The sequence below is a fragment of the Pleuronectes platessa genome, chromosome 10 (genome assembly GCF_947347685.1).
Source record: "Pleuronectes platessa chromosome 10, fPlePla1.1, whole genome shotgun sequence".
Taxonomy (NCBI): Eukaryota; Metazoa; Chordata; class Actinopteri; order Pleuronectiformes; family Pleuronectidae; genus Pleuronectes; species Pleuronectes platessa.
This window is the reverse complement of record NC_070635.1, coordinates 5,082,249-5,096,467: the sequence shown is the minus strand read 5'-3', so window position 1 is coordinate 5,096,467 and position 14,219 is coordinate 5,082,249. Positions and strand designations below refer to the sequence as shown.

Below are 14,219 nucleotides of genomic sequence, written 5' to 3'. Positions count from 1 at the left end.
TTTTGTTTATTTATTATTGTTACTACCATGATTTATTTGTTTTGTTACTACACATCTATATCCCTAGGACATTTTCCATTTAAACACTGAATTTGTCAGGACCAGTTGACCTGATGAGGACAAAGCTAAATATTCAGTTAAGCTAAATTAAGCCACACTGAATATATGAGGTCCTGGTTTAGGTCAAGACCTCATATATTATGAGGACTAATTATGATTTGGCCATAGTTAAGATTAAAGATAGGGTTTTGGGTAGGGCTGTCAACAATGAACCAAAGTCAATGTCCCAATAAGGATAGCTGTGCAAACAGTGTTTGTGTGCGTGCATGCGTGAAACCACCATCTCCCAGCACTGGCAGCAGTTAAAAAAAAGTGGTTCAGCTTTTGCATCTAAAACATAAAAATTATGCTTGTACATGAATGCATGCCTAAATATAATGCAGAATGAGTATTTGTACCTTTTACTTTTGCTAACAGGTCTTTATTTTACTTTTTTTTAAATGCACGGCTCTAATTTCCAACAGTGTGACCAGACATGTTAAGGATTACTTCCTACACCACTTACATCATTCCTGCCAGGTGCAGTGTCAATCTTATAAATAACAACAGAACCTCAGCCTTTTTACAGCTATTTTAATAAAAGCAAAACAGGCGACATACTCAGGCAGTTATGCCGAAAGTATTGAGCATATAATCATGATTAAGCTGAGAGCCATCCAAAATAGCAGTAGTAATACATTACTTAAATTAAAGTCAATGAGTCTTGATCAGACAATAAATAAGTATTATGGTGACAGGGTATTACATTACATTCCATTTAGCTGACACTTTTATCCAAAGCAACTTATTCCACCATTTAGAAGCCAGGACAGCAAACAGTCGTGATTTTGATGAGTGTTTAACTTGCAGTGAGGGAAAAACAAGCTTATTGGCAGAAGCAGAGCGGAGTGGAACGGCTAGGGTGGAACGTTGGACCAGGTCCTGGATCTAGACTAGACCTGATCCGTTCGGTACGCAAATAGTAATGTTTTGAAACGAATTTTTGAGGAGTGGAGTAGTGTGAGTGAATTTAGGTTAAAGACCAGTCGAGCTACTTCATTCTGGATAAGCTGCAGAGGTCGGATGGCATTAGCAGGTAGACCTGCCAGGAGGTAGTTACAATAGTCTAGTCGTGAGATGACCGGAGCCTGGACCTGAACCTGCACTGCCTTCTGAGTGAGAAGGGAGCGTATTCTCCTGATGTTGTACAGCATGAATCTACAGGAACGTGTTGTTACAGTAATGTAGTCAGGAAGGGAGAGTTGGCTGTCGAGTGTCAGACCCAGGTACCTAGCAGTCTGTGTGGGGGTTAACACGGAGTTGTCAAAGTTAATAGTCAGGTAATGGGTGGGAGAGTCTTTCCCTGGAAGCAAAAGTAATTCAGTCTTGTCCAGGTGAATCTTCAGCTGGTGTGCAGACCTCCACTGAGAGATGTCAGTCAGACAGGCAGAGATGCGTGATGCCACCTGTGTTTCAGATCTGGGAAAAGAGAGGATTAGTTGGGTGTTATCAGCATACCGATGGTAGGAAAAGCCATGTGAGTGAATGACAGAGCCGAGAGAGTTGTTGTACAAAGAGTCGAGGAGAGGACCCAGGACGGAACCTTGAAGGGCCCCAGTAGTGAGAGGACAAGGTTCAAACACAACTTCTCTCCAAGTTACCCAGTAAGTGCGGTCATTGAGGTAGAAAGAGAGCAGGGAAAGAGCAGAGCCTGAGACACCCAGGTCCTGAAGGGAGGAAATAAGGACCTGGTGGTTCACTGTGTCAATGCAGCAGAGAGGTCTTGAAGGATAAGGACAGAGGAGAGAGAGGCTGCTCTAGCAGTGTGAAGCTGCTCAGCGACAGCAAGGAGAGTTTTCTCAGTTGAGTGGCCTGCCTTGCAACCGGACTGGTGAGGCTCAAGAAGCAAAAAGGTTATTATGGTGAAGATAGGAGGAGAGTCATTAGGAAGTGATTCTTTTAAAAACAAAATGTTCTTGATTCATTGATGAATGAAGCCTTGTTATCAAATAGCAGTTGTCCCACATACAACAATACAGTGCGCAGTTATGTTATCTACATGGCAGCTAAAGAAAGTTTAAATAATTAAGACTTGACATCAAAATATTAAATTAAAGAGCTCAATAAGTCGTAGATCAGAATGACCTGGTGAGAGTCACCTCTTCCTTTTTGATCCAACACTTCTTCACTGTCGACCACTTTAAATCCTTTTTTCAAAATAAAGTGTGTCACATGTAAACATATTCAATTGAACACATCCAAACCCGACTAGTGGGACCATGAGCCCACTCATGTATTTTTTGAATTAATATTTTAAAATAATATTTTACAGCTGAGATTGAAGTTAGACATCCAGTAACCTGTAACTATCAATAATCAAATACATTTGCACCAAAAACTGTTTATTCAACTGTGGAAACAGAAGTGCAAATGAAATATTGGGTCATTAATGAGATGAAAGTAAAAGAAGCATTAAAATAAAGAAGGATTCCAACTTACTCTATGTCAAAAGCACAGTCTGAGCACTCCGAGCACTCCGAGCAAAGTCAAATAGAAATCTGCCAAATGAAAAAAGATGGCTGTCATGCAGAATCAAGGAAAAACAATATGGCCTCTGGCAAGTTAACTAGATTTTGAAGCTATTAACATCATTGTTAAATTGAAACTTGAGTTAAATACATACTGCTGGTAATCAATCCTACACAACTGTGGGGATGCTGGTGTTCATCTGGAAACTTGAAGGAACCTGAAGAGATTAAAACAGCATCAGAAAGAGAGACAAATATTTCATGTCTTAATACATCAAGACATTTTATATCAAATAAAAAATACTGAAATTAATGATTCTATGATGGCAAAAGCTTTTAAAAGAGATTAAAGGTTGCAGTCACATACAATACAATAGCACTTGAATAAAAGTTTAAGATCAATGGGTGGTGCTTCACAGATAAATAAAGAGTATACAACTCGACGAGGATATATCTTTTCACTGAAAATGTTAGACCACGTGTGAACAGGAGTGAAGTTACCTAGAAGTAACAGAGACAAGCGTGAGTATCAAAATAAAAAAAGGTAGAGACATAGAACATGGAACAGGAAATGGTGTGTCTGTGTGATTGAATCCATGACAAAAGGTTATTTTGATCTAACCGAATAGTCGCTAAGGACATAAGCATGGCTTTGATGTCCATGATAACCAACACTTTCAGGTATGGTATTATGACAGATTTAGTTTTCATACAAGCAAATGACTCAGGCATTACTCCATTTCTTTCTAGGTATGACTAACCGTGCATATTCTTCATTCATGGTATTGAAATGCATCGTCTACAACAGCAACTCATTTGTAAGAACTGAACTTCGAAACCCCAAAACCGTTTCAATGACTAAAACACAGAGCCTTTAGTATTGGGGGTACGCATATAACCCCCCATTCTAGCTTTTACACCTTAAATGGTGTAAAAGTTAAGAATGATTGTGTTTGATGTATTTTAGTTTGAATTTAACATTATTTCAAGTTTATCAAATATGAAGATACCAATGTTGTATGTGTGGAGTAAGGTATGTTGTGCATGGTTTTTACAGTAAAAAAAGAAAAGACTTGCAATTGAAATGTCACGGCGGATTTATTCAGCATTAACCTCGATCATGAGCTTTGCGTTTGATTTGTTCGTGTCACACTCACAGCCAGAGGAGATGTCTGAAATCTGGGCTCCACCACTGGACTCAACCTCTAGTTCCCCTACTACTCCTGAGCAGATGATACTGATGTTGGTTTGGACGTGGCACACAGAGCAATTCACAGGAGTTGGTGAGGAGATTCCAGAGCATTCTGGAAATGCTTGATCGTCTCCTTCGTACAATTTTGTGTCATTCTTTCCATATATGACCCACAACTTTGAGCACAGCTCCTTGTCCATGCAAGTAAAGCACTGAACTGTGAAAGAAGAGCAGAAGATTGATGAGTAGCATGTGTATTGTTTAACCTCATGTGTAATATCCCATATTACTTACTACTATCTATTTCATTACTTAACACTTGTTTAGTATTAGTTTTACTCTTTCTTTTCATTTTATTCTCATTTCTAATGGTATTTACTATCAGGCACTGGTTCTGCATTACTAGTCTGTACACACTACAACTATACTTTTATTTTTTACTTAAAGCTTAATCCACTATTGTTTTAATCGCTGTATCCTATTATAAACCTGTTGTTGACACTGTAATCTTGGAGTTAGCTGGCACAAGAATTTCCTTGTGGATTAATAAAGTCTCATTTGATCTCGTCATAGCACAAAAAAGTGTTAAAAACATTCTTGCAGTGATGTTATTTGAAAATTACAGCATATTTGTGTAATCAAGACATTTACAAAATGTCTTAACTTACTCTTTTCTTGTCCAGGTGGAGTTACTACAATGTGTGGAAAAACAAAAATAAAACAGTTTTTAGCCAACACTATGTAAAAGTAATCTTAGCTTCCATGCAAGACAAAAAGGCTGTGTAACAGCTGTGACACTTAATATATTGCAGTATATAAATGTGTCAATACATACCAGCAAATACCTCAGAGACCAGAACGATGATAATCAATGCCCAATGGTACACTGGAAACACAGACAAAGAGAATGTATAAAAATCCATTTTACTACCATGTTCACTTAATTGAACTTTGTGCATCGCTGTAAATAATAACAGACACATGAGTAACATGATAATTATCTACTGGAATGTGGTGTAGCTATTCTGCGCCGTTCACTGGAACATGCGCCGACGTAATATGACAAGTGCAGAACTGGCTCCGCTGCTATCACCGATATTTCTGCGGCCACATCGCCGATCTATAGCTACATATCACCGCATACCAACCCGAACACCCCGGTGCTTTAGCGACTCGGTGTTTTTCCATCTTCACCGGACTTTTCTGTTTGAACTCAGCCTCGTTGGCCTCTACTGAACCTTCTCCACCCTCGGACCCGGTGTACACCGGTGTTGGCTCTAGTTAGCCGCCCCCTAGCTTAGCCCCCGCTAGCACTTCCTGAACTTGTCCCGAGCAGCCGGGAGCCCATGGCGGCTTGGTGGCTTGGTGGCTGTCCGGAGGGGGGCATCGTGCTACATCCGAGCCCCCGATTAGAGACGTTTCAAACAGATCACCTCAACTCAACGACGCACCCGGTGAGAAGCTAGCTCCGGCCATCGGCGACTCGGTCCCGAGATAACCCGGGGTTAGCGACCACAGCGGCAGGCGACTACGAATCCAAAATGAAGCTACTGGCTAAAGATAAACCTAAATAAAGTTCGATCGTTATTCACGTCGGCAGCCGCGACTCCCGGCTTCGTGTGTCGGAGGTCACTAAAGTTAATGTGGGGTCCGTGTGGGCTTTACTTGTCCCAGGACCTCTTCCTCACAGGACAGGTGATGACCGCTTGTTGTCTTTTAGCCGCTGTCTGTCCACGTGTTGTCCTACAAACGGCTCCGGGCTTTTAGACACTTGGTAAACTTGTTTGGGGAACGTGGTCTTATTGGGAGAAACGCCTTGGTCCCAATTGGGATGGGGCATCTCTTCGAGGTGGGACCAGCAGGCTGCAGAGCTACGCACTTTACGTTCCTTCTGGATTAGTCACACAACCACAAACCCATAGAGACTGTGTATTTCCCCCATCCTACGAAATTATTGAAATCATACGATAACAGAAGGAGATTTCCACACAAAAAGAAAAAGAAAAAATGTACACAACAATCTGGAACAACACAAAAAAGAGGAATTAAATGTAAACATAAGATCACTGTCACCAAAGCAGGGCTCCGACGGTCAGGAAAAACCTGGAAAGGTCATGGAATTAGCAAACGTTTACTTCCAGGCCTGGCAAAGTGCTTGAAAAAGATGTAATCCCGAAAGTTTTGGAGAAGTCATGGAAATTTGATATATTCATAATTTCTTGTGATTTACGCTGAGTTTTAAATAATTCATATGCTTTTAAAAGAAATACGCAGGCATACGCTCTCATATTACCTGAAAAGTTCGGTGGGGAAGCAGGAGGGATAATGCACATTGCCAGGCAAGTGTAGATTTAACCATGCTTGGCTACAAAATGGAGAAGTACATGTCTTTTAATCAAACTATTGTCTCTCATTCATTTGTGTCATGTAAGGTATACTGAATGCTTTGGAATTGTCATTGTTAGTTTAAATACTACATTTTGTCACTTTTTCATATAAACACATAAATACACATTCCCTGAGACTTTGGCTCGAGGAGGTGGAGTTGCTGCTATTTTTAACTCCAGTCTATCAATAAATCCTAAACTTAAATTACGTTGTTTGCTCTCCCCACTTTTGTTAGTTAAAGTTTTTGTGTCCATCTTTTCAGTTTCCTAGTTGATCTGCATGTGGATGTGGAGATGTGTCTAGACATGTCTGCTGCGATGCACATGTATCATTAGCTTACTGATGACTGTTTTTGTAAGGATGTGTATGTTGTCCAGGCGCTGACTAGCACCGAGTTGTGTTTTCCACCATGGCAGAAATTAAGCATTCATTGTTAACCACAAAGCAGAGTTGAAGACACTACATGTGCACCAACCGGCTCATTGTTGTAACCACAACAATGAAAATCTACTAGGCCTCATCAAAGCAAGAGCTGCCTACTGATCCACATTAATAGAAGAAACTTAAAACAACCCCAGGTTTCTCTTCAGCTCTGTGGCCAGGCTGACAGAGAGTCCCAACTCCACCGAACCCTGAATAGCAATATCTTTATGACCTCCTCTGATGATAAAAGTCGAACTATTAGAAATAAAATTAGCCATCTCCTGCCCTCAGTTGACGCTAATACCCCAGCTACTTAAATTCTGACCACAGTCTATCGGTTAAATCTGTCTTCATTTGAAATTGCATTGCAAGCCACTTAGAAATATAAACACAACATAGCAGGTGGTCTAGGTTTAGTTTGTTTTTGCTGAATAAACGACTCATTTCATTACTTGAATGAATGAATGAAACCTGGTGTCGGAGTCAAAGCACGTGCGAGTTCCGGTCTCAGGCACGACATCCAGTCAAAACCAGAAAATCAATGAACGATTAAACAATTAAAAATAAATAATCACACTTACTACTTGGCCGAGGATAGACAGAGTGATCTGTTGAGTGGCTCATTGATGTCAAAATGAGCTGCAACGCAATCTGAAACCTATGAGAGTGGGCGGATGAGGAAATGATTTCATCACAGGGATCAAGACTCCATTTTACAGTACACACAAAACAGGACTGTTATACTTGACATATAGAAAATATGTCAAGTAAATATTAATCTTACCCAGTTTGGATTTCTAATATAGATTTTGACTAGAGCAGACCAGAAGCAGGACACATTATAGAGGTTCAGAAACAGCACACATTTGATCCTTGCATTTTTTGAGCTTTTTCATAAAAAAAAATAAAATGCACTGTTTTTTTCTAATAAAGATGGATTTCCTGGAAGTGCCTGCAGTTAATGTTATGTTTACAAAAGGTGGAGAGAGCGGTTGGAGCTTGTGTCTGTATGAGTCACCGTGGTATCTACAGCTGGTTCATGATTCCACGAAAACCTTGGTTCACTGTAAATCGGTGTGAAGCAATGTAAACCAAAAACCTTTGTGGTGAAACTGAAACAGTAATAGAGAAGACAAGAAGATCGTTTATCCGGAAATCTGATGTGTTACAGCAGCAAAGGGGGATTGTAAAAAAAGAAAGAAGCATCAGTTAAACACATTATATAAACATAAGGAAATATAAAAAAATAGGATCAATTTTCATTGGACAAAATATAAATTGAACCAGTATAATAAATAGGAAATATTGAATTAGGATCGATATAAATACCCAGGAAGATAAACAATATAAACAGGAGGATAATATAAAACAAAGGAACAAAATATATGATTTATAACAATAACTAATGCATACAATCATTAATAATGAATATAAATGGGGATGATACGGGGAGGGGCTTTAACTGTGTGTACCCTGGGGTCTTTTCCATCATTGATAAAGTATATCAGCTGAATATATTGTAAAGTGTAACTAACCGATGTGTTAAGGCCATGACCTTATTTTATAGGTTTGCTGCTATTGTGATCAGTACTTTCATGGTCGATCCCCCCACCTTCCCCTACTTAAAGCTGCCCCGGTCCCACAGTCACATGTCATACTCCTGTTTATCAGACGCGTGCTGCTCCAACTGGTTCTACCTTTTCCCATTGGTGCATCTGCTTTCCCTGGCCTCCAGTCAGTCACGCCTGATTCAGTGGAACAGCTAGAAGAAGGCGTGGAGCGACTATAAGGAAACAGAACTATGTCGACTCGAGTTCAGACCTGACGGAACTGCTTCCTCTCCACAGCAAGGTAGGAACCTGGATTTATCCACATTTATTCACAGTATTTTAAAGTATTGTGGTCAGGAAATCACATATTAATCTTTTCACTCATTGTTTCCAACCAGTCAGCTCCGTGTCTGCACTCTGGATTACTCTAGATTACAGCATTTCAGGAGGTTGTTATTATAGTAAAATAGTCTATGTGCTAATGAGTCTGTCATATATCCACTGGTTATTACACTTTCATATTTTAGTCCTTTGTGAGTATTAGTTGCTGTAAGGTTGTACTCGTACAAACTTACACTGTTAGTTCTCGTGCTATTAGCCAATGAGAAGTAAACAGTACAGTATTTTCTCTATAGATCATAAATTACAAGTGTCCAGCTTCATATTTCAGCAGAGTAAAGACACATGGATTTACCTGTTTGTCCACTTTTTAATTGTCCTGTTATATAACACACAACTCTGAGTATGGGTGCGCGTGTGTGTGTGTGACTGAAGAATGCTGACTGGGGGTCAATCTTGTGTCAAAATCCCTAAAAACAATAAACAGGCCTGTATAGATCGATGCACAGGAGCTGTTATTTAGTCAACAGGTTCAGATAAGGTTGATTTGTGAGCTCCACCACTGAGGTCTATTCATTCACTTCAGGATTCAGGAAATCCTGGTTCCACTCTCTCAAAATCGCCTCCCATCTTCGGTATTTTGCTCAAATCTTGATCTTAATCTTGATATTGGCAGCGAGTTATTGAGGGGATGGCCACGCACGAGTCACAGTGTTTCTCAGCGGTGGCGACACTCCCTTCCTGAGAATCCTTATTTCTATTTGTTTGAACATATTTGCTCTTTATCTTGACTGACGCTCAACAGAGACACTCGCGCTGAAAATAATCTTTTATGAAAGACAGGACGTGTAAATTCCACACAATGGCTTTGTGGTTAGAGAGCAGTTTGGTGAATGAGTTAGTTACATAAAGAACTGTAAAAGGGGCTTGGGTAAAGTGGTTGTGAAAATGTACTTAGTTACTTTAGATTGTTGTGAGAGGGTTTAGTGGTTTAATGATTAACCTTGTGCTTAAATATACTGAAACACTGTGTTATTTAGAATTTGACTTAATGAATGGCCTCCCTTGTTTCATAGCCTTTCACACATTAGGATAAATCCGTTTTTGCCAGCATTTGAGTCACAGTCCAAAACTCAAGGTGACTAAGAGGAAAGGCTTTTCAAACCAGGTTGAAAAGCTGGAAAACAGGAAGTGTGCTTAGGAGAGGATCCTCAATCAGGCAAAGCCCCTTCAGTTGTACTTTTTACAATCTCTGTTAAAAGCTAGGGTTGGTCATCCTGGACACACACACACACACACACACACACACACACACACACACAAAAGCAGGGGCCATGAACAGGATTTCAACACATACGATTAAAAAAAAAAACTCAGTTAACCAGTTACCAGCTATACCTTTAACCTTTTGTACTATATAAAAATAGGGCGACCTGGTGGTGCTACAGAAAGAAGGTTTCCAGCTCAGTTTGGTCCTTCTGTTGAGTTTGCATGTTCTCAGCGTGTCTGTGTTTTCTCCAGGAACTCTGACTCCCCCCCCCCACAGTCCACAGACATGCAGATTGTATTTTGTACCCCGCCTCTCGGTCAATACCAGCTACAATCGGCTGGATAAGCTTATAAGCTACATAGATAATAGACGGATGCGTAGAAAAATTGCAAAAAGCTAAAAGAAATTAAAAACGATGGTCAAAGTCGGGGCTTCAACATGAATGTAAAAATGGCCTCGCTCTCACTCTCCAGCCTTCACGACGTCCCCTCGATGGCGTACTCCACCTCCACGATCGCACAGGGCTGTTTTGGGAAGGTTTACAAAGAGAAGTACAACGACACCTGGGCCGCGATAAAGAGGGTCCCCCAACATCTCATCAGCAGGAAGGACCTGGAGAGAGAGTGTGATGTGTACAAGTACGTAGCAACGCACTGGAGATTTACCTACTCCCAGAGGATCCACGTCATTTTGATTGATTTAATTAAATTTTATCCATTTATATTTGACATGTTGTGTTGCCGCTGATCTGCAGCAAGTTGAATCATCCCAACATAGTGAAGCTTCTGGGAAACATAAATCTGAAAGACGGGAAATGGGTCATTCCTCTGGAGTTCGTCTTCGGAGAGGACCTGGAGACGACCATCTTCAAAGCTGCCAAGTCTAAAATACAGGTAGGACAAGATATGATGTGACGGCCACACTTGGTGCCAGATGAAATTTAGGGCTGAGGTTAAAGATGATAATAATAATGTAACTTTGAAAATTCTGCTAATCCAGCTAAACTTGATCTGAAATTCTCCTCTCCACAGTTGACTCCATCTAATCGAGGAACTATCATCGTTGGCATGTGTGAGGGGCTGCAGCACCTCCACTCCAAAGATATTGTCCATCAAGACCTCAAGCCTGAAAACATAATGGTGAGTGGAGAGGGCGCCGCACTTTGCTGTCAGCGCGTCAGTCCGAGGCAACGTGGACTAAAGCTCGGGTCAGATATGAGCTGCAGCTCCAAGAAAACTCAATACAAGAAAAAAAAAAAAAAATGCTATAATAAGTATATGGCTAATGCTAGTTTTGTTGAAGTTTCTTTTGCAGCATTTCGGTTCCGGTGTGTGTTTCTGGTTAAATAATTCTTTCAGTGGCAACGATTGTTCCTCTATTTGCTTACATGTCAGTTTTCATACATTTTAGCCACGTTAGCACATAGACTGTAAATAAAGACGGACGACACGTCTCCACCTCCTCCCACTATCCAGAAATTTTGCCTTTTTTAGAAACTATTTCTCACGAACTAAACTTTTGTCCTCCAGGTGGAACATGACACACACAGGGCGGTGATCATCGACCTGGGACTCGCCAAGTTCTTCCGACGTGGCCTCAACTCTGCCGCTGACATGGGCAACGAGGCCTACTCGGCCCCCGAGGTGCTGCAGAGGGGCAGCCAGCGGGACCAGCGCTCAGACGTGTGGGCCATGGGGAAGATCATCGCCGAGCTCTGCGCCCGGATTCGGCTGTTCACACCCACCGTCAGCCCCGCCAAGATCAAGGATACCCTGCACGATCAGCCTTACTGCCACGCTGTGTGCAGGATGGTGGAGCCCAACCCTTCTCTGAGGGCCTCCGTGGGGGGGGTCATCGGTGAAATACGAAGGGCTGGAGGTGCAGGACAGGTCACCAACGCACCTACACAGAAAGACCACCTCAAGCCACCTTCAGCCAATGTTAATGACAGGAACAGGGATCCATCTCCCCTGAGAAGAGATCCATCGCCGTTCCACAGGGATCCTTCCCCATTGAACAGAGCCCCATCACCATTCCACAGGGATCCTTCCCCATTGAACAGAGCCCCATCACCATTCCACAGGGATCCTTCCCCATTGAACAGAGCCCCATCACCATTACACAGGGATCCTTCCCCATTGAACAGAGCCCCATCACCATACAACAGGGATCCTTCCCCATTGAACAGAGCCCCATCACCATTACACAGGGATCCTTCCCCATTAAACAGAGCCCCATCACCATACAACAGGGATCCTTCCCCATTGAACAGAGCCCCATCGCCATACAACAGGGATCCTTTACCAATTAAACCTCTAAAATGGGAGCGATCACCCAGACCAGACCCCAAAGCACAGCGCCCCACTCCCCCTGTCCTTCGGAGGACTGAGGACAAAGACAAAAGCCAGGCTCTGGTGCCGACAGGGGGGGGCGACCTCACACAGGACTTCATGAAAATGAGGCTTTACAAGGAGGCCGCCATGGATCTGCCCTGCAACCTGCCCACGACGGGGAGGGTGGTGGTGCGGCGCTTTGAGGAGAAAAACGGGGAGGTGGGATCTTGGGAGCAGAAGGAGGTGGTGACACGTGACGGGAAGATCGTCAAGTTCGACAACGTCAAGTTTAACAGCAAGTAGGAACGAGCGTTCAGGGATTTGTTAAATGTCGTCACAAAGCAACTGAACTGGTTTGTTCAGGGTCAGATCCTCTTGGGAGAGTTTGTAAACATACATACCCAAAGAGTAAACTGAGAAACAGTAAGAAAAACACTCTCTGGGTGATAAGAAGAGATAAGAAGAGACTTGACAAAGTTGGTTGGTTGTGCCTGAACATGATGTTTGGGAATTTGACTGAGCTGCTCATTTTCTTGCCAAGATAGAAATGTCCGCGGGGGTGAACAACCATTTTGTAAAGGTTTTTCAGCATTTGAGCGCTTGACACTGTGAACAGTAAATTTATTTAAATAAATCGGAAAATTCTGTTTCAGTTGCAGGGCTGTTTTGTTCAGTATTGTTTTTTTACATTGGTTTGTAGCTGTTTCTTTAATCTGTAGATTTACAGAGGAATATACAGAGGAATATTAAAATTGGATCTCATGCTTTTTTTCCACAGGAGCAGGACTCTGGTCAGTATAATTTGTTTTAGATTCATATTGTTTCCTTTTTCCTAAAGGAGAGGTTAGCAGAAAAGTTGTAGATCTTTTGTCATCTTCAAATTGTCAGGATACAAAAGAAAGAGGATTGTGAGCAGCAGACTTTTCCTCTGGGCTCTGGTCCATTCCTGAGTCAAGAATGTCTCAGACTCAAGAAAAGAAAACATGTCAATGGCTGGAAGATGAAACGATTGCATTACCTCAAAGCACTTGATATTTTAGAGGGAACCCAACAGACAGAAAGAAAACTCCTTCATACACAGGAAGAAACTTCTTGCAAAGCCCGACTCAATACGATCGAACATCAGCCGCACTCGGTTAAGGGTAATAATAACTCAACAGATTTTAATCTTAACTGGAACTGGATGAATTATCAACGTGACGAGGCTACTGGTGAAACCTGTAATTCCTGAACTGGGAGGTGCAGAATCACAAAAGGAGACAGAAACCGAAAAAGGACAAACCAGATTCTGAGAAACCATGTAAAAATCTGCCATTGTGTATCCATCAAAATAAAATCTAAGCTTTGTACAATTTGCATTTTAGGTCTTATAGCATGTTTCAATCAGAGCCACCGAAATGAGGTGGTTACGATTCTGTGGCAGATGAAACTGACGGAAACAGAAAAGGACGTTTTTAGCTTGACATTTAAAAAAAGGAAATGTGCCAGTAGGGCTGCAATGTAAAAAAATGTCAATTACAATTAACCAGCTGAAATTGTTTGAAACCAAGGAAAACAAAAAAAAATGCCTGTTGCAGTATTGTCAAAGAAGAGAATCACTAAACTCAAGTCTACAATGACGCGTTGAATTCACTACAACATAAGACAGGCGCTCCTGTTGTAAATCTGTGTTGCGTAATTCAAGTTTCACAATGTAATAGTCACTGCACATTTCCTTCTCCTCCTCAGAACCGGTGACACATCCCCGGCTTCTGCTCATGTGGTTTTCTCGATTAAGTCTTGTTCAGCTCATCTGAGACTGCAGACACTGAGGAAGTCGGCTGTGGGTTTCCGCTGGCCAGAGTTCAGTCGACGTGTGCGTCTTCTAGGCTGCAAACAGTCGACTGCATGAGGGTGAAGTGCAATGGTTCAGTGTGTAGAGTTGTATTGTGAATGTAGTGTAGTGGTGAAGTTGCATGTTGCAGCGGGTATTCACCTCACCTCGCCCTCCGCTTCCAAACATGTGGAAACCTGTGCTAACCTTCAGGTGTCATAAAAACTGAACAGATGTTTAGTTTGTCCAGTTTGGGCTACTGTAAAAAACATGGCGGCCTCCGTAGAGAGGAGCTGGTGTAAATATAAAGTGTTTAAATGTAAAGGGTCCAGTCTAGGGTAAAT

General features: G+C 41.8%; 1 protein-coding gene across 1 annotated transcript; it reads left to right on the top strand.

Annotated features, from left to right (window-relative positions):
- Nucleotides 1–8,233: 8,233 nt before the first annotated feature.
- On the top strand, nt 8,234–12,720 carry zmp:0000000881 (uncharacterized). Its single transcript, XM_053433142.1, has 5 exons — nt 8,234–8,421; nt 10,203–10,367; nt 10,484–10,622; nt 10,761–10,868; nt 11,259–12,720. The coding sequence occupies exons 2-5, from the start codon at nt 10,222–10,224 to the stop codon at nt 12,363–12,365; spliced, it is 1,500 nt and encodes a 499-aa protein (XP_053289117.1). The 5' UTR covers nt 8,234–8,421; nt 10,203–10,221; the 3' UTR covers nt 12,366–12,720.
- Nucleotides 12,721–14,219: the final 1,499 nt, after the last annotated feature.

Bases quoted from the DNA above. Each gene is read 5' to 3' on its own strand.
- zmp:0000000881 (XM_053433142.1), top strand. From the start codon at position 10,222: ATGGCGTACTCCACCTCCACGATCGCACAGGGCTGTTTTGGGAAGGTT. The intron at 10,368-10,483 runs GTACGTAGCAAC...GCTGATCTGCAG, and splicing joins AGAGAGTGTGATGTGTACAA to CAAGTTGAATCATCCCAACA. The intron at 10,623-10,760 runs GTAGGACAAGAT...TCCTCTCCACAG, and splicing joins CTGCCAAGTCTAAAATACAG to TTGACTCCATCTAATCGAGG.